General features: G+C 49.0%; 7 protein-coding genes across 7 annotated transcripts; 2 read left to right on the plus strand and 5 right to left on the minus strand.

The window, feature by feature from the left end:
• Positions 1–134: 134 nt before the first annotated feature.
• On the plus strand, positions 135–2,121 carry N7479_001940 (putative AP-3 adaptor complex subunit mu; the record flags this gene model as incomplete). The annotated part of the gene is made up of 3 exons (XM_057249637.1): positions 135–178; positions 230–649; positions 714–2,121. 3 exons carry the CDS (start codon positions 135–137, stop codon positions 2,119–2,121), a joined length of 1,872 nt encoding a protein of 623 aa, XP_057114069.1.
• Positions 2,122–2,630: 509 nt separating this feature from the next.
• Positions 2,631–4,935, minus strand: N7479_001941 (hexadecenal dehydrogenase; the record flags this gene model as incomplete). Its single annotated transcript, XM_057249638.1, has 5 exons — positions 2,631–2,707; positions 3,209–3,568; positions 3,640–4,439; positions 4,512–4,742; positions 4,796–4,935. The coding sequence occupies 5 exons, from the start codon at positions 4,933–4,935 to the stop codon at positions 2,631–2,633; spliced, it is 1,608 nt and encodes a 535-aa protein (XP_057114070.1).
• A 795-nt stretch (positions 4,936–5,730) lies between these two features.
• N7479_001942 (uncharacterized protein) lies at positions 5,731–8,097 on the minus strand (the record flags this gene model as incomplete). The annotated part of the gene is made up of 1 exon (XM_057249639.1): positions 5,731–8,097. The coding sequence occupies one exon, from the start codon at positions 8,095–8,097 to the stop codon at positions 5,731–5,733; it is 2,367 nt and encodes a 788-aa protein (XP_057114071.1).
• An 894-nt stretch (positions 8,098–8,991) lies between these two features.
• N7479_001943 (uncharacterized protein) lies at positions 8,992–9,412 on the minus strand (the record flags this gene model as incomplete). The annotated part of the gene is made up of 3 exons (XM_057249640.1): positions 8,992–9,079; positions 9,129–9,206; positions 9,261–9,412. 3 exons carry the CDS (start codon positions 9,410–9,412, stop codon positions 8,992–8,994), a joined length of 318 nt encoding a protein of 105 aa, XP_057114072.1.
• A 2,146-nt stretch (positions 9,413–11,558) lies between these two features.
• Positions 11,559–12,231, plus strand: N7479_001944 (nuclear transport factor 2 family protein; the record flags this gene model as incomplete). Its single annotated transcript, XM_057249641.1, has 5 exons — positions 11,559–11,580; positions 11,667–11,737; positions 11,811–11,882; positions 11,950–12,048; positions 12,115–12,231. The coding sequence occupies 5 exons, from the start codon at positions 11,559–11,561 to the stop codon at positions 12,229–12,231; spliced, it is 381 nt and encodes a 126-aa protein (XP_057114073.1).
• Positions 12,232–12,805: 574 nt separating this feature from the next.
• N7479_001945 (isocitrate lyase 1) lies at positions 12,806–14,618 on the minus strand (the record flags this gene model as incomplete). Its single annotated transcript, XM_057249642.1, has 4 exons — positions 12,806–13,166; positions 13,234–14,129; positions 14,188–14,343; positions 14,415–14,618. 4 exons carry the CDS (start codon positions 14,616–14,618, stop codon positions 12,806–12,808), a joined length of 1,617 nt encoding a protein of 538 aa, XP_057114074.1.
• A 2,162-nt stretch (positions 14,619–16,780) lies between these two features.
• Positions 16,781–19,222, minus strand: N7479_001946 (alpha,alpha-trehalase; the record flags this gene model as incomplete). The annotated part of the gene is made up of 5 exons (XM_057249643.1): positions 16,781–16,910; positions 16,967–18,708; positions 18,757–18,878; positions 18,943–19,015; positions 19,094–19,222. The coding sequence occupies 5 exons, from the start codon at positions 19,220–19,222 to the stop codon at positions 16,781–16,783; spliced, it is 2,196 nt and encodes a 731-aa protein (XP_057114075.1).
• Between the last annotated feature and the right edge of the window lie 266 nt (positions 19,223–19,488).

The raw sequence follows: 19,488 nt of genomic DNA on the forward strand, positions 1-19,488 counted from the left end.
GGGTACTATGTGACGATCTCTGTTTGTCTCCTAGAAAGTTATCGGAAGGCGGAAATCGGCGGCAAAACACGAGAGCTATGCGATCTCCAGGGCTACGCCGACACAAGTAACCTCGTCATCAGACAACTGTCACCATGAGCGGCGAGATTGATGCCGTCTACATATTCGACGAGCAAAAGTATGCTACTCCGCGCCGCTTTATAAGACCACACTAACCCGTCTTCCCTAGCGCCCCTCTCGTCGAACATGTATATCGATCCCGCCCGCCCTCGGCCTCCGCCATCCTGCCCCTCTACCTTGCCCATGCTGAACCGCGCCCTTCCTTGCTGTACCTCCCTAGCGCTTCACCGCCGGTGACGGTATTCTCGACGGTTGAATCGAATCTATTGTTTCTTGCAATAAGCGAAGTCGACACGGAACCGCTTCTGGCGCTGGAGTTCCTGCACCGCGTGATCGATGTACTAGAGGAATTTGTTGGAGCACCGCTGCTCTCAACTAAAATCCAGTCCCATTATGATGTTGTTGCACAGCTTCTTAATGAAATGTGTGATGGCGGAACGGTGTGCAATACCGAACCCAATGCATTGCAGGAGGTGGTTGAAGTTTCCGGGTGGATGGGGAAGCTTCTAGGTGGAATCGGAGTGCCTAGGTGAGCAGCTCTCAACTTGACAAGCGACCTTATTAGGAACTAATTGGTTCGCGTGGGCTTTTAGTACATCTACGCCAACACTAGGCTCTACCAAACCTCTCAAGCAATCTCTCGCTGCCGCCAGTGCGTCACAAGGACCCGCCATTCCTTGGCGACGGCCTGGGGTACGGCATACCTCTAATGAGCTGTATGTCGATATCATTGAATCTCTCTCTGTTACTATGGCTCCTTCGGGACGCCTGCTGTCTGCGTTGGTATCCGGGACCATTGCATTCACTGCGAAGATATCGGGAGTCCCGGACCTACTACTATCGTTATCAGCCCCAGGTGGCCAGCATGTTCTCGCTCGCAAGATCGAACTTCCAGTTTTCCATCCATGTGTTCGACTGGCTCGATGGAAGGAACGGCCGGGAGAGCTCAGCTTCATACCCCCCGATGGGCGGTTTATCTTAGCTGGATATGAAGTTGATCTCCTTCCCATAGATCCCGATTTAGATGAGCCACCAAGCCATATGGAAAAGCTTTTCCTACCTGCTATTGTGGATATCCGTAAATCGCTCGGGCCATCTGGTTCCGAGTTTGAGGTTCGTCTCACTTTGAACACAAATTTCCCGGGCCACAGCTCATCCTCGCGGCCTGGAGCTACCCGAGGTGGATCTGGCACATCAACGCCGTCATTCTTAGGTGGGGGCGGAAGTGGAAGCTCCGGGCCAGCACTTGAAGAGGTTGTCGTTAGCGTACCGATCTCAAATTCCGTTCGCCATATCACGGACATGCAGGCCAGCCGTGGTGACGCCCAATTCACGCATTCAAGCGGGCTCCTCGAGTGGCGGATTCCCACTGGCAAGGATGCCGGCACATTGACTGGCACTGCAACACTGCGTTGCAGTGTCTCAGGCTATCCATCTGCCGATGATGATCTTGACGACAGCGTCGAGGATGCCGACGAAGATGCCAATGCCAACCTCCTGCAAGGCTATTACGAGGCGCCTACCTCCTACAACGATGCATCCGCCAGTACATCAAAGAAAACCCGATCCTCCGACCCTTCCAAGCGCAAAAAGAAAAAGAAGAAGTCCACAAAGAAATCCTCCCGCTCCGCTGCCTTAAACCCCGAAGACGCGGAAGAAGACCCCGTTACAACTACCGCTCCATCCCCAAATCCCTCTATACCTCCCCCCACACCCCTTCCCCAATCACAATCCCAGTCTAACGCGCACCTCCCCTCATTCTTCGCCCCCTCATCTACATCCCGCCACACACGCCGAACCAAAACCCAGGTCAATGCAAGCCTGATGCCGAACTCGGCGTCAGTATCCTTCTCCGTGCGAGGCTGGCTTCCCTCTGGTATCAAGGTGGACAGTCTCAACATCGACCATCGTCGCAGTCGCGGCTTAGGCGAAGGTGTCAAGCCATACAAGGGCGTCAAGTACCTTTGTGTGAGTAATCGCGGCGTGGAACGGCGCTGCTGAGAGCCAAGGTAACTTGACTTGGTTTCTTCTTTTGGTCGGATGAACCGAGACATTCGTCTGGGTTGGATAGCGCATTCGACAATCACTGCATTTGACAGCATGAATGATGATATAAAATTTAGATCTCTGTCTCTGTTTTTCAATGAGGGGTTTACGTTGATGTAATGCCGTAGGCTATTGGATTGTTGTGCAAAGGCTCCAATATCAATGCGATGATGTCTACTCGGTAGATAGACTACACATTCACTTACAGGGTAATAGACTTCAGAGGTAACCAAAAAGACATCAATGATTTCAATATACATGGCTCACATAGAGAAAGCATAACCTAGGAGCGATAAAATCCAAAACGTACCTACCTAAATGGCAAATTATCTTACTACAACATATGATAGAAAAATCCCGAATATAATCCACACATGCTGATCCAAGCCGAAACCCGACTTCTCCAAGAAAACGAGTAATCAGCACTAAAACAGGGACAACTCGTTTGGATGGCACATGGTTAATCAAAACGGGTATCCAACTTCAGGGGCAAACAATTTCGAAGATCGGCGTTCGAGGACCTGCAGGATGATGTAGGCAACTGTTTCGGGTTAGACTGTAATTTTCAAGAGGCTTGATAGGTGTGATCTGCAGATTGCAATGATTGGAGCAGATGCAAGAACGCAATAGAATGATAGGGGGATGACAAAAAAAGGGAACCCGAAAAAAGGGTGAGATTAATTAATATTCACGGATTATGAGTGTATCTTCTTTTCTCGATTCCGGGGTATGACAGTATGTAGGTAAGATTGTGATGAAAAGGAAATGGTAAGGAGAGACATCCTCGGAGGGGGTAGAACAGACAGAATTAAGCCAGTACATGAGGTTGGGGGTATATAACAATATGCGTCTTCATCGTCGGGGCCATGTAAGCAGCCACAGACGAGGGTGGGAGCAGGGATCCTGGAATTTAGTTCTCCTCTAGAGAAAAGTCCCCAGTACCAGATTAAACCCACCCCCAAGACAGATGGATGTGTGCAAAATGTGGAAAATATTCACGGAAATAGCAAAACAAGTAAAGAAAATTAGAGGAATCACTTACTGACAGCAAGAGCAGTAGCTCTGCCGGCCCCAGCCTTCGCACTGCCTCCACCCAAAGTGAGGATGCAGCGCAGCCAACTGAGACTCAGCTTCTTGCCGGTACGGTCGAAGTCGGGGTGCAGGGCGCTGGCAGCATTGTACGTGCTGATCTTGCCGGCGTACGGCGGGTACCGGATAGCCAGGATGGACTCCAGCCAGCTTGGGCTGGAGGTGATGGGGCGGCGGTGCACCCAGACGTCGAAGCTGGAGCGGCCGCGGTAGGCACCGTAGCCACTCTCACCGACACCGCCGAAGGGCAGGGTTGGGATGTGCAGCGCGGCGTCGTTGCAGGAGACGCCGCCGGAGCGGGTGGAAGAGATAACTAGGAGATAGGGTTAGAATAGCTGTCTTTGTGGGGTATCAAATAAAACAGGGAAAAAGAGAGAAGCTTACTCTTCTCAACATCTGCCTTGCTACCGAAGGGGTAAAGACCCAGCGGTGTGCTCTGCACACCATTGGCCAGGCTGATGGCCTCGTCGAGGTTCTCGACAGGCAAGATGGGGATGAAGGGACCGAAGCTCTCCTGCGAGCACATGGAGTCCTCAACGGAGTCAACCTGGACCACGGTCGGCTCGATAAACAGCTCCTTCTCATCCATAGTGCCACCCATAAGGATCTTACCCTTAGTATTATCAAGCATAGACTTAAGACGGGCGAAGGCGGCCTGGTTAACGATGCGTGCATAATCGGGCGAGCCCTTAGCACCCTGGGGGTAGAACTCCTTGTACGCGTTCTTGAACTCCTGGACGACCTCCGCAACGAGCGACTTATCGACCAGCATGTAGTTCTGCGAGGTACAGACCTGGCCAGCGTTCATGAGCTTACCCCATAGCATGCGGCGGGCGACGAGACGCGGGTTCGCGTTCTTGGACACGATGGCCGGGTTGATACCGCCGAGCTCAAGCACGACAGGTGTCATATGCTGTGCAGCGGCCTTGGCGATGATGCGTCCGACGGTGGCGCCGCCCGTGAAGAAGATCTTGTCCCACCGTTCGGCAAGCAAGGCTTGTGTCTCGGGGATACTGCCCTGAATGACTGTGTAACATGAGGGGTCGAGACTGGCCTCAATTATCTTTTGCATGAGAGCGGCGCAGCGCGGAGAATTCTCGCTAGGCTTGATCACGACTGTATTTCCGGCGGCGATGGCCCCAATGACGGGGCCGAGAGTCAACTGGAAGGGGAAATTGAAAGCACTAGAGTGGAGGGAGCTTGTTAGTCTTCGAGGTATTTTTTTTTCTGCGCATCGCGAGGGAGGGAAGGGATACCCAATGACCAGCACAGTACCCAGAGGATCCTTTCTGATCTTGGGGCTCATGAACTTGTACGCAAGATCAATATCGGGGGCCTTCTCATCCTTGGCCCATTTGTGGAGGTTGCGCGTTGTGAAGACAATGTCGTTCAGGATCCATCCGCTCTCTGCAATGTTGGTCTCGAACCGAGGCTTGTTCAGGTCCTGGGCGCTGGCCTCCATAATCTCCTCCTCATTGTCTTTGATGCTAGAAAATTGTTAATTAATTGACAAGAAAGGGAAAAAGAATTTAGCACTTACGCCCAGTACAGCTTGCGGAGCTGCACGAGGCGAAACTCCAGGTCGCGGGTCTTGTGCTCATGAAACGCCTTGCGGGCCGTAGAGACGCGCACGGGAATCTGGTCAAGCGAAGTAGCTTTAAATTCAGGTAGTTCGACCATGATGAAGATAGACGATAAATTAAAATATATCAAGGTCAAGAAGAAAAAGAGGGATAAAAAAAATGTCAAGTGGTTTTAGTACGAATATAAGTGGCACCCCCCCTCTATAGGATCTACGCAGCCCATGAACCTAGGCAATTAATTCTTTAGTCCACGCACAAAGCTCTGATATAAAGTACCCCCTATTCTAAGGCCCACATGCTAGCTCTCGGCTCATTGCTTCTGTGCCGGTGACTCTTCCTATTTCGTTTTGCTCTGCAATTCCCCTCCGATGCAGTACTACCTCTTCATACAACCTTGGAATATACGTCAGATTACATATCAGAATAATGCTAGGTACCTATGTACCTACATAGAAAGTAGGTACCGCGGCTTCACACCATCTGCCCCGCTCTATGATCGGCACTGCGAAAAGTGGGACCTGGTAACCTTGGACTCTTATTAGCTTGGGATTCTCTAGGGAATCATTTGGTCTATCAAGAGTGATGTTTTTAAAACATATAAGCTGTAACATTTCTAGCCAACGTCCAAGCATTAGCATTTGTACTACATAAAATATCTTCCCTAGAAAAACATATCAAAAGATATATGACATTGAAAGGATCGTTGAATCATTAAATTGGGGTATCAAAAAAAAAACCTGGATAGATAGTAATCCACTTATAATTAATAATGCGCTCTTCTTGGTCGATGGAATATCCCAGTGTCCATCCGTTCTGTCAGGTGTGCACCGGCTTAGAAACAAATTCTTCTTCGGGCAAAGATACATTACATATGTACTGTTGATTGGCTCGGTTACCATCGTAAGCCATGCCTCATGCGTCGGGTTTCACGCTCAAAGCAATTAGAGCGTTTATTAGGGGTCTTTTCCCATGCGTCCGTCGCTTGCTTGCGTTTTTGATTTGGCGACATAGATTCCAGTGGAGGTCGTGCTTCTTGGAACTGCGCCCGCTCAAAGTCAATGTACATTACCCGCTCACTGTCCTCATTCCAGACCATGTTCCCGGGGATCGGATCACTGTGGAGTACGCCTAATCTGTGAATAGCATGTAGCGAGGCCTCGGCTTGTCGAATTAACCAATTTTGTTCAATTTCATGTCGTTTGGCCAGCGTCCTGCCCGCATACCCCATCAACATCAGATGCACAATCTCCGCGATGCCATCGTAAGAAAATGGTCGACGGAGAGCCAGGCCACCTAGTAGAACCGGCACGTGCACCCCTTGTATTGGACGAAGACGCAAATACACGCCTTCCTCATGTTTGACGTGCTCAACAAATTCGATGGGCACACCTTTGCCAACGAAAGTATACCCATGAGATAACAAGGTCACTTTAAAAAGGGCACCGCGTGTGCCATGAATATGCAAGGACTCACATCCTAACTCCACGTCAGGCTGTGGGTCATGCCCCGAGAGTTGCCGATCCAAGAGACGAATGAGTGTCGCCTGACTGATTGAATGTCGGTCAACCCCGTGCTCCAGCACATTGGGGCATTTCTGATCCAATGTCCCTCTTGTGGCCAAGCCTAAGAGGCACCGTTGCGTACAATACTGGCGAGACTTTCCCTTTGAGTGAGAGCCTTCTCGTGACATTGTTGCAGTCGATGATGATGATGGCAAGGCTGAAAATTTAGTGCCGCGGGAAACCCGGGGCCTTCGACTGGGGGTATTTGAGTCAGATTCGTCGGGAGAATCATCAGACTCGGACGAATTCAGAGCCCTCAACGGAGTACAGGATGCGAAACCTGCATCAGTAGACTTCGATCGTGTCTTGACAGGAGACACGCGACAGTATTTGCTTCTGCTCTGCGGGGACTTGAATACCGAAGATGGCACGTCCAATTCCGATATATCGTCCCAAATGCCGTCGTATATAATTTCCCATATGTCTAGTTTTCCCACCGCCCAGTTCCTCCACTGAATACCCCGCTGCGGTGTTCGCAAAGCTCGGAGAGTGAAGGCCAACACCTGGCCGAGTGCTGTCAAGTGTAATCTGTTATCATCATTGGGGTTACCGGTCCATCCAGTTGTATCCCCAACGTCTTCTTTCGGCACCGATAGATAATAGTATACAGTGGAAGGATCATCGTGTGGAACACGAAGAAATATAAATGCTTCGCCTGTACACACATATCCATACTCCAGTCCTCCATTGATCATGTAGGAAAACGCCTGTGTGATGACCGCAGCCACGAGGCGCCGGCAAGTATCTTCTGGCGTTTCAACTTCCCGATAATGAACCACTTCGTCGAGCTCCATGTCCATAAGTCCAGCCTTTATATGAGCGAGCTTGAGCTTATGCGGCGCTTTGTATTCGACAATGAAGGCGGGAACCTTTTCCTCGGGGCCTTTGTTGTACACACAAAACTGGTCTGCTCTGGGTCGAGAAGGCACTTGCAGCGCAGGTCCTTTGTCTTTCACAACTGACTGGGCTGGAAGTGGTAATTGGAACCTATGGGACTGTTTCGCGGCCAATCTCCCTGAGCGACGCGGTTGTTCCTGTGCCAAGCTCAGGGACCCCATATTATCCACTATATTTGATTCGTCCGTCAATGTATTCGCATGATTTTCGAACGTTACATCTCCATTAAGGCGAAAGACTTGTCGGAGCTGAGGGCTTGCAAAGAGTTGTTTAATGACCTCGGCGACACGAAACTCGATCGTAGACCGTTCAAAATGACCGAGATCGAGCTCTGAGCTCAACATTTTTTGTCGCACCTCTTTCCCATTTCGCTCCAGCACAATTAGGGGCGAAAAGTGGCGTTGGGTGACAAAATCGATGTCCATGAGATCTGTCCATATAGCTGTCTGCTCCAGAGGAAACCCCATCCACTCGCATATCTTAGCTGGGCGAAGCTTTTTATTTGCATTTGCTGGATCGCCTTTAGTTGACGAGTCCGGGTTTGGCTGTATAGCCAGACCAAGAAATAAGTGAACATGGCAAGCGTCGAGGAACTCGGGAAGAGTGGTTTCTTGAGTTTGCTGTTTCGCCTCAACCTCGCGCTGTTTCGCCTCAACCTCGCGCTGTTTCGCCTCAACCTCTCGCTGTTTCGCCTCAACCTCTCGCTGTTTAGCCTGTCGACTCTGGAGCCTTTCTTCGCTTAATTGTTGTTCAGTTTCTGCCAGGCGTCGGCGCAACTCGGATATCTCAGACTCCGACATTAAGATGGTATTAGGTGCAAAGCAAGTAAAATCGTGTGGTTTTTGTTGTGATGACAGCCCTGAAGGAGACAACCTTGCAGACAAAACACCGCGCACCCCGCTTTCTCTAACCAATCATGCCCCATGAGCTCGCATAGTAAGTCTTAGGTGGTTCAAAATGCTCTTGCGGACCGTTGTTTTTGATGTCTTTTTTTGGAGGTTTTTTGATACCTTTATGCATGTGTTTTTTGTATATCTTGTAGATATCTTTCCTCGTGGCAGTCTTAGGGAGGACGATAAAATAAAAAACAGTGACAAAGGTGTAAAATGTGCAAACCAACTTTTCAATGTATACGGAGTAACATGTGACTAGCTATTCAGTGACTAGTCACGTGCTTATGGAGTCACGTGCTCATGGAGTAGGTTGTGGATAGCACACTCTTGGCGCCGGTGGGGCCTACGTTCTCCTAGCCTTGAAGAAGGTCGTCCCTATGCAATACTCTCACTTTTATTGCTATCTATCTCACTGAAATGGATTTTTTCTACGCCCAGTAGTCTATGTATGTTTACTCATAGTCTATTGAATACTATTTACTGATATCTCTACCCTAAGCCACAAAGTCATGACCCTGATGGATCTTTTCCACTAGATGGAAAGGATCTTAATTCTGTCACATCTTGTCCTATTCTTCGTCAGCTAGGTGGAACGACAGTTGTGCGGCTTTCAAAGATCTTGGTCATGAAGGATGGCGGGAGTGTCGTGGTTAACTGAGAATAAATAAAACCTTCGACTTGCATAACTTGGACGGAGAGCAGCAATTTAAACTTAACCTGATACTCACAAACCGCAACATTGCTGACATTTCATAACTCCCATTTCTCCGGGCGAGAACGCTAGTCCCTCTCGTCGGGTTGCTAAGCTAGCATGTACGCGATATAACGGGTGTCTGACCATTCAAGTTTATCACGGATTGGCCATCCCCTTCGGAACCCCGAGATGCGACTGAACTCATTAGTAAATATTCCCAATACATGTATAATCCTTGACGTACACATTGTCAGTGGACTGATCATAGATGATCTTTGAGATTCTAGACTCCTGTGGTTTGACACCGCAACGTAGCATCTCTCTGTTAATTAGATTAACGTTTTTTGTCTGCCAATTTGCGTTTGCATAAACTGACTCAAAGGCAACATGAAACTTGGCACGGATATCCTCTCGTACCAGGGGATCCAAGCTCCAGAAAAATTCCTCTGTAAGAGGCTCCCCAGGCACCTTTTCCCATACGAGGTATTTGACATAGTCACCAGGAACGAGATCATGTTCCCCTTGCATTTTTTCGCAGTAATCAAGGAAGCATGGAACAGAGCTACAGCCTTGACTCATCAATAGCTTAAACGCCTCCAGTTCACCACACGCCTCAGAAGGTTGGATTTGTTGGGCTAGTGTAGTCAGATCAGCGTCTTCCGTCCAATAGGAATCTGATAATATATTCGCATAAACGCTATCTGGCTCGGGTCCTCCTCTAGGTGGCACAGAAATTTGCTAACCGTCATAGGAGACCCAACGCCCATATCCACTTCTTCCTGTGTGAGATGCATAGCCCTCTCTGAGAGCTTTTCCGTGATGATCCACGAGCGGCCGACCCCTGGAGGAGGAGGCGAGCCTGCGAGAGGGGAGACCCCAGGAGGGCGGGCTGCAGAGGGAGAGACAGCAGATAGCTGTTGCAGGAGGTCGAAGTCATCAAAGGTAGTGACCCTAGTCCCTACCAGGCGGCGGAGGAATCAGGCATCGAAGTCACTCGGTCTGGAATGAAGTGTCATGATGATTCTTGCAAGCAGGTACCTCTAGTGACATGTCGACGAAGATAGAACTGGGTAGCTTGAAAGTAGTATGAGTAGTTTCTCAAGGGAGCGGAGCGCTAAGCTTCATAAAGTGGGGGTGATCTGCCTGGGGCTAGTCCCGATTAGGTATAGAAACGCTGTTCAACCCACAACCCCACGAACTGTCACAGCAAGCTATACATAACAGTATTGGCTAGACAGGCAGTATCTTGATGATGAATTGGTTCTATCGTGAATGCAAAAGAGATCAATACAGGGTAATCTGTGGGTAGCAAGGGGCGCTAGCTAAATAGTAAGAAGCCCTAGCATAACTTTTTGGAGTATATGTGTGAAGGGCTCAGACCAAATTGGATTCAATTAGGTGTGACCGACAATCTGTCTATTGAAAGCTTGAGGAAAAGTAACACCTAGAGCCTCCTGGGGGGCGAGTATACATAATATCACGTGACACACTTGGTCAACATTGGGCTCTGGCCCGTTACAATATAGTACCACCTGGGTCTCGGCGATACTATAAATCAGATTACCACTTTGCAACCGTTCAAATACTAAAAATTGTCATACTACGGTAACCAGTACATTGTTTTTTTTAAATACTAGTATACTTATCTAGTATTTGCATATATATGTACGGAATGGCACAGCAACTTCACATTTTGTTGAACTATAGCATCAAATATTGTATGATAAACTTTCTTATCAGGATTTCCACGGCAGCACTTGCTGTCCGATAATTCATTTTCCCCAACCATATCAAAATGTCTAGTGCTATTTCCGCGGATTCTAAGACTCAAAGTTGTGCTCTATATTCTGTACTAAGCTGGGAATCTTACGATCTATCCACACTTACCTCGTATCCGAAAAGCAAATAATAGAGTTCGCAATTTGCACGCCAATTATCAGTGACGACAATATGGAGTAATGGAGAATTCCGTAGAGAACTGCACAAAGTTCAAAGTTCAAAGTGTGGATAAAGAGGGGGTGAGACCCATCACACACGTTTGAGGTCGCGACAATTAGAGACTATCTTCCCCGTCCGAAGACTAAAATAAATATAGTTAGCCAGAAAACAAGTGGCAGCACCGCTGTTGAGAGCTTTTAGCCTGCGCTATCAAATACGGGAGCTTTTATCACAGGGTAGATATAATGTAGTGGCGAGGTCGACATGCCCGCGGAGGGGTGTGAAGCAGCTGATTGGGGCACCGGCTGAAGAACATCATATTGAGATAAAATCTTGCAGGACATAAACTATTCTTGGCCGATCTGTCTAGCCGGAATTAGATATTGATTGATCAGAAGTAGCCAGATTTACTTTTTTGTGACTGATGTATGCATAACTGAAAGATGCGGTCAGTAGATTTTGCAATAACTCCATGCACTGCCAGCACACTTCTATCGCTATGTAGGGCTTTGGAGCGGGGCAACTTGTCCTTGGCTATATAAATGTGTGCGTTTGGAGTAATAATTGAGTCGTAATCATTACAATTCCGCTTTCATTCAACAACATTCAATCACCTAAAAATCGAAGCTAGCTCTGTTCGTTTTCCATACTTTTCACACAACTATAACTACATAGCTTTGGAAAGTCCAGAGCAACTGAGATCAAGTTCGCTAACAAGTTTTACATTCAGCCAACAATGGATTTTCAGGCAATATCCCGTATGTAGCCCCAACTTCTCTATTACTATATATAATCTCCAGCAACTCTCTCATCTCACCGAAGTATGATTGCTAACTTCATTTAGAGGCCTTCGTTCAGCACTACTTTCGAACGTTCGATAATGCGGACGCAAGGAGCAACCTGGCCTCCCTCTACGTATGTTTTAGTCCACGGACTAGTTTGGAGACAAGATGATAGGATCTATGGAGGGAAAGCTGACTTTGATTAGCGTCCCGAGTCAATGTTAGTATGGGAGGGCAACCAACAGCAAGGCGCGCAAAATATCATGTCAGCCTTAACTGTGAGTGATTCATCAAATATATAAATGCATATCGAATATCCACGTCTAACTTGTCCCTTCGCCCTAGAAACCCGAGCTGAAGGCTGTGAAGACCATGGTCTCGTCCACAGATGCTACCCCAGCTACGAGTGGAGGTGTTCTAGTAGTTGTCACTGGAAGTCTAGCTGTAAGTGAAATACCATACCTACATGTAAGATTGAAAATAACTAATACCTGGCCTTGAATGCAACAGATCGACAATGAGTTTGATAAGCCATTGTCATTTTCGGCGACTTTCCTTTTGCAGCCTATCCCTGGACAGCCCGGTGGATTCTTCATTTACAGCCAAATTTTCAGGCTTGTCTTATAGATAGCCTTTATCCCGTTGGTTTTATGTTGAATGGAATGTCCATATTCATCTTATAGGACAGAGCTTATAGGGCCATCAGATAGAAAAGAAGATAGGTTGACAATGTTGCCTGTATTCTCTATCATCACTGCAGTCTATGTACCTGATAGATCCATCACTTAATGATTGGGGTTTCGCCTCGGTTTACCGGCCCACAAAATCGAAATAAAGAGTATAGTGTGACATCGTTTCTTTCTTTGTAGGTATCTTCGTGGTTTTTATTACCAAGTGCGCTTTTCCTCCCGACTCTCCGGAGGTAGATTTACGGGTTGCAAACTTAACATTATAAAGCTTTTCTAATAGCCCTCCATCTATAAATTCAACAAAATATCTTCCAAAAAGTCATATCCATTCAAGATAAGAATCAATTATGCTATGATTTCCAAAATGCAAAATAAATCGGCCCACCCATCAAACGGGAGAGCAAGACCGACAGGGAATCAAATCAAGACTGTATAGTAAGAAACCAAAGCAAAGCGCCACAATCAACATAAAAACAAGACCATCAGGGTATCAACATGAGCCGCACGATAAATCAGTTCTTGAACTGATCCTCGGTCACACCCTTACCCATAGCAGCAGTACTGCTCACACCACCAGAGACCATCTTCAGCAGATTATCAACATAGTTAGCACCACTCCACTTCTGGTGGGTAACAACATCAACACCCTGCTCCATCTCCGGCTCCTGCACGAGCTCGCCGTAGGCGCGCATGCCGTTCTGCGCGTACGCCTTCGCGAACTGGTGCGAGATAAGCGCAGTAGTGTGCAATCCAGCCAGGGTGATGAACTGCCACGCGTAGCCGAGCTGGCCGAGACGCTTGATATAGGTCTCCTGGTCGTCGCGGGACATGGCCTTCTTCCAGTTGAAGGAGGGTGAGAGGTTGTAGGAGAGTCTAGCGGGTGTTTGTTAGTTGAGGATCTAGTATAGTGACGGGAAACTCAAGGTTAAGAGAAACTTACTTTTGCTCGGGCCACACGGCGTGCACGCCGTCGGCGAATTCCTTGGCCTGGTTGTAGTCGGGCAGCTTGCTCTCCATCCAGATGAGATCGGCGAAGGGCGCGTATGCGACGGCACGGTTGACGGCGCACTGGGTGCCGCCCTGGTAGCGGTAGAAGCCCTCGCGGGTACGGGGAGTCTCCCAGTTCCAGAAGATGTCGACGCCGGTGAGGTTCTTGGCGATGGCGCGGGCCTCGGTGTTGTTCTTGCCCTTAGAGGCAGCGAGGTACTGGTCGACGAGGCTCTTCTTGTTGGCGTGGGAGCCGGCGTTGATGGTGTCGATGACGGCGTCGTTGAAGATCTTGAGGCCCGCCTGGCTGGTCCATTGGTCCTCAATTGCCTGGAGCTGAGCACCGGTCTTGCCAGCCTGCTCTGCGGCAACCATCAGGTCGTTGAGAGGCTGGAGGGTTGGGTTTGTGGAGCCGACGATGAAGGCGTGGTCGCGGAAGTCGATAGTCGATGTGATGAGGGTGGCGGCCTCGGAATCGGTACGGGCGATGGCCAGGAGGTCGGAACCCATGATATCGGCCTGGGCACGGATGGCAACCAGGCGGTTGATGTGCTCGCTGATGGGGACAAGGACCTTTCCGGCCATGTGTCCGCACTTCTTTGTGCCGGGGGCCTGATCCTCAATGTGGATACCGGCGGCACCACGCTCGATGAAGAGCTTGGTCAGCTTCATGACAGCGGTCAGACCGCCGTGTCCAGTGTCGGCATCGGCGATAATGGGGCGCAGGTAGTCGACGTTGGCGACGTTTCCTCGCTGGCCAGCGGGGGTGGTAACGCGCTCCTCGCGCTGTTTACGGTCATGGAAGAGCTGTGCCATGAACAGCTGGTTAACCTTGCGGGGCACAGTGTCCTATAACGTATTTGTAAGTATGCGCCAACTTTTGATATCGCCACTATATTCAGCGTACCATGGGGTAATCGGCCAGATCGGGGGAGGGCTCGTCGGTGGACGAAGCTGTAGAAGAGCTCTGCCAGCCAGAGACGTAGATCGTATCGAGGAACTTGCACATCTGAGTGATCATGGTAGGTTCAAGACATCCGTAGGTGAAGCTGGCCTGCTTGTTCTATTCGTGGAATGTATAGTTAGTATCTATAGAAGGGTGAACCATGGTCGATAGTTCACAGCTAAACCTACCTGGAAGTTCGACTCGACAATACCCCAGAGCTTCTTTGCTTGCACATTGGATGGGTAATCGATCTTCAGGTTACCACGCTTGGCCACAATCTGCTCGGCAGTGAAAGGGCGCTTGGTGTAGCGCCACCGAGAGTCCTTCCACCAGTTTTGAACGGCCTGAACCTCCGCCGCGTACTGGCGGTCCTCATCTTCGTGTAGACCCATGACTTTTAATATAATGCAGGAAAAGGGTATAAATATAGTCAAATAGTATATTCAAGCGTGCAAAAAAGTGTCACGTCTGTTCCAATGTTCCAAGTATAGACAATGGAATAAATATAGAAAAGGATATAAAGGCCAAAAAAAAAGAGTAGAGAAGCCTATAAGAAAAAAGAAGAAGCTGATCACAAGCCAGAACCCGGGGTACTTATTTAACCTTCAAATGCGTCACAGTCGGCAAACGCTCGGCTCACCGGGACTCAAGCCAATACTTCCAATGCCTAGGTACGCCGCCGTTCATTCAGGTGCAGGTTCGACCAATGTTTCACGGACAAAGCGCTCCGAAAGGCGGAAGGCGGGTACAACTGGTCTCGGAAGAGAGGATCCAGGCTCTAATCATCCTCGGTCTAATGGGACAAACCCTTTGCCACTGCTGACTCTGCACAATCTTCCATTGGCATCACAATGATCGGCATCTCATTAGAATATAGAGGTGATTGCATTGCAGGTGTTTTTTTTCCCTTTTCATTCTGTGGTGTTCAAGTTAATGCGAGATATTTAATTTTCGATGTTGCCCGTCAACATACCGGATGACGTCGAAAGACACATGCCATTACCGTGATAATACGAGATATACTGTATGGTCATTTTCACGTGCATCAGCTGTATTCGGACAGTATATGGATGTTTCATTAGTCTAAAATAGACTACAAAGTCACTGTAATACCATATGTCCATCCAATGAGGCAAATCATCGTGATCGGAGAGAAACACCGTTGAAACACTGCCCAGAAACAATCTATGGATGCCGAGACGTCTGTCTGAGTCATCCTTGCCGTTTTGTCATGCCCCGGTATTCAACAAGTCTCCACTAACCCTCGAGATCCTTCACTATTAGGGTTCTGCCACAATGTACATATGTAATATATTCGGGTGTTTTCGGTATTTATATTTGTGATTTCTTATCTATGCTATACGACTAGACCTAGACCTAGACCTAAGTTGTATATGTATATGTCCTCTTGAAACAATAAGCTACGCGGTCCGTCAGTCTCTTGGCAATCTTCTATCTTGTACACTACAATATCCATATATGCAAATATATTACGGCACCCCAGCACCTCACGAATTCATATCGGAAGACATATGATACTTCCAAGTGACCTTCGCATGCATCTATCCGATCCTAGGGGGTCCACCCCGTTGTTCGCAAGAAAAATGACTCAAATTCGCCCTTCAAATTGGACCTCGGCACAACTGAGCTCTGCCAGACTAACCGCATACAGCGCCGATAAGGCTAGTACATCAGGGACTACACCATAAAAATAGGGTCTGGAACAATAACATGAAACAAGGTACATAATCTTTGAATCCTGTATAAGAGATTATACACAGCATATATGGTACCATAGGTACCACATACTACTTGCACCTACAACCCGAAGAACGTTCAATCTCTTCCATGGATGGATATTGAACATCAGATAAGCTTAGATTGGAAGGCTTAACGACTTCGGGAGACCACCGACGACTCTCTCCACACACACCTTTAAAAATATTTGAACAAAAAGAATACTAAATGGCCACCTAGAAACAAGTACACACATCCATACCGCAATTCATCAGCCCCCAGAGTCTACGAGAACAACCTCGGGAAAACCAGGGATCTCCAGCTCCCCACCCGTCGTATTATCGATCTCCTGTTTGCGGAGAGCGCTACAATGACGCCTTCGGGATCTCTGAAGGGCGGTCTTTTCTCGGTCGGGGAAGTGTTGCTCTGCCGAGGTATCCACGCCTGATTTTCGCTTTGCTTCGGGTTGTGGTTCTGGGGTACTCCGTATACTCCAGACAGTCGAGCTCGTTTGGCGGGGTTCTCATTTACCCGAAGTACTATAATAATAGATCATGACATCCACACAGGATGTATCTGCCGGCATACCATGAAGCAAGAATATAAGTTGACGTCCATTCTTTTTTTGTTATTTTATTCAATCTTCAAGCAAAAGAGAATTTGTTAACCGAAAACAAGCGCTAGGCAGTAAACACTGCCTGATGATGTCCATAATCCAATATCTTGCTCGCTCCTAGATAAATTTTCTATTCTCATTTTAGCTGTTCACGTTCACTGAACCCATGCAACAATCTTGGTAACAGCAACAAAAATTCAATCAATATGCGCTCTGAGCAATAACTGCCTTATGATACGTCTCATACGGAGTGATAGTTCCTAGCGAGCGTCTCATGTGGGCATTGAGGATCTCCAGCCCGTAGACATAACTGGCATTCACCCAGCCGAATCTGCAACGAAATTAGCACCCAAGTTATCACAAAAAGAAAAAGGAATAAGAACATACCCTTCACGTGGAGCTCCCTTGAAGTCGGTGCCCTGGTTGCCATACTCGGCATCGACCCGGTGCGGATCAATAGGACGAGTGACATCATACTTTTCCACGACAACGCCGTTGAAGTCGACGAACGCCTTGGTGATCATGTAAACCCACTTGTACGCCAGCCGCTCCGCATCCTCCTGATAGCCATATCGGAGGAAGCCCGTCCAGGCGAGCATCTGCTGCGGCGCCCAGCCGTATGGGTAATCCCACTGCCGGTTAGGGCGCTCTAAGCCCACCGCGCCACGCGATTCCTCAGTGCCAGAGACCAAGCCGCCGAATGCTTCGAAACGGGGGAGAGCCTTCTCGACCATTATAGCTGCTTGGGCGGGAGATGCGAGACCAGCCCACATTGCCCAGAAGGTTGTGGCAGTCTCGTATTCTGTGCGCTCCTTCTTGACTGTATCGTAGTCATAGTACATACCCTTCTCAGCGTTCCAGAGGAGCTGATCCATGCGCTGCTTGCGCTTGCGCGCACGTCGGTCCCAGACTGCAGAGGACTCGGCTTCGATATCCTGGGTATGGGGTGTGCGGAACTCTGCTGGGATGGGGAGTTTGTCGTTGAAGTGCACGCGGATGACTCGTGCAATGTCAACTTCGTATTTGTAAAGCAGGGAGTTGAGGTCGACCGTGGCGAGGTTTCCACACACGCCCTCCAAGCGGTAGCTGGTGTCATGACCAGACTCGCGGACGGCTCGGTCGTGCATGAAGTACTCGTCGAGTTTGGGCTCGAGTATAGCCTTAGAGTTGTATGCCTTGACAAATTCTTCGAAGGTCATTCCGTGCTTCTTGGCGTATGGGGTGAGAATGTGCACGAAGTGAGAGGGCTCGGTCTCTGGGGGTACGCCCCAACCTTCGGGGCGATACCTCGACAGACCAGTCTCTGGATCGAGGCGAGGCGCGGAAACCCAGACGCTGTTATACTCCTTGATGGCAGCGAGGGTAGCGTTGCGCAGGAACTCCTTTGAATCAGGCTCGGTTTTGATTCTTTCGTAGACACGCAGTGCCATGTCGGTCAGGAAGGGCGGTTGCGAGCGAGTGAGGTAGTAAGATCGATTTGCGTTAAGGATCTTGCCGTAGTGCTTGATCTCGAAACAGAAGTTGACGACCATGCCCTTAGCGAGGTCAACGCGGTCGCTGACGAGCAGTCCCAAGGACTCCATGTAGCTATCCCAACCATACAGCTCGTTGAACCGGCCACCCGGCACTACGAACGGCACACCGACCAGATCAGTCTCCTTGGTCGATTCATTGAGCTTCTTCTGCATAGCCAGCGCAAGAAGGCCGGGCTTGTCGTTGAGTCCCATCACATACTCGGGCGTGATTACAGCCGGCAGCATCTGGACATCAAGACGCAACTCAGGGTGTTCTTTCGCAATCCGCTCGTAGTACTCGAACTGCGCTGGGGCACCTGGTGGGATATAGATCCGGGGTCGCGGATCCGAAGTCCAATCTTTGGGGTCTCGGCCTGCCACTTCGATATTGGAGCCATCGATACGCCTTGTGAGGGCTTTCCAAAAGCTGTTCTTGATTAGGCGCGAGAGCCGCGCTACTGGATTTTCGCTCAGTCGCGCTTCATCAAGGATAATATGCTTGCGACCGTAGTCTTTGGCAATTGTAAGCTCTTGTAGAAGGTTGGAGAGCATGTATGTGCCCCGTACATCAACTCGCTTATGTCCGGATGATGCTGCAGTTCCGACCGAGAGCACCTACAACGATTAGCAGTTGTCCTTGGTGTTTGACACCATCCAGCGTACCTTAGGCCCCAGATCCTCAATGGTGATCTGCATATTCTGATCGGTATCTTCCTGTTTCAAGAGAGCCGCAAGCGTCTCGTCCACCTCGATAAGGAATTTCCGAGGTTGTCCTGATGCCTCATCTGTCTAGTTGTCAGCTTTTGCACTGACCGCATATCCGACAAATTTATATTTATAAAAGCATACCGTGGCTACCGCGTCGAGAGGGTAAGGTTCCAAAGAACTGATTGATGTCTTCGCGACTGTAGTCGCTCAGGCCCTGTAAGATCCCAGTCAAAAAAATAAGCATGTTATACCTTCTACCGCGGGGTACCGTCCAAGCGTTATGGCTGCTTACCACCGAGAATGCACGTCTTCTCGACTTGGGTGCATTGAGAGCACCCTCCTTTCCATAGTAGACATCTGGATTAGAGAAAGGATCATTGGAGGTGGAACCAGAACGGGTGTGCCCATCTGGCGAGCTCATGATCTGTGTGGCGGAAGAAGAAGAGAGGGCACAATCTGAAATTCAATTGTGCGTTACGCAAGCTTGCGTCCACACCGACTATTCCCTAATCGAGAAACTTAAAGCAGCAAGTACAGGCACTCCAATCGGCCTGATATATGATTGCCTGGACAATTTTGTACTTCAATAGTACTCGCGATCTGATTAGAAAAGTCGGAGTATCCTTGTCCGTCGATTGAGACAGTCTGAGATGTAAGCAATATGCCGGAGCTTTCAAATGGATAGGA

This window comes from Penicillium vulpinum (genome assembly GCF_028829585.1).
Source record: "Penicillium vulpinum strain IBT 29486 chromosome Unknown utg000001l_segment0_segment0, whole genome shotgun sequence".
NCBI classification, from domain to species: domain Eukaryota; kingdom Fungi; phylum Ascomycota; class Eurotiomycetes; order Eurotiales; family Aspergillaceae; genus Penicillium; species Penicillium vulpinum.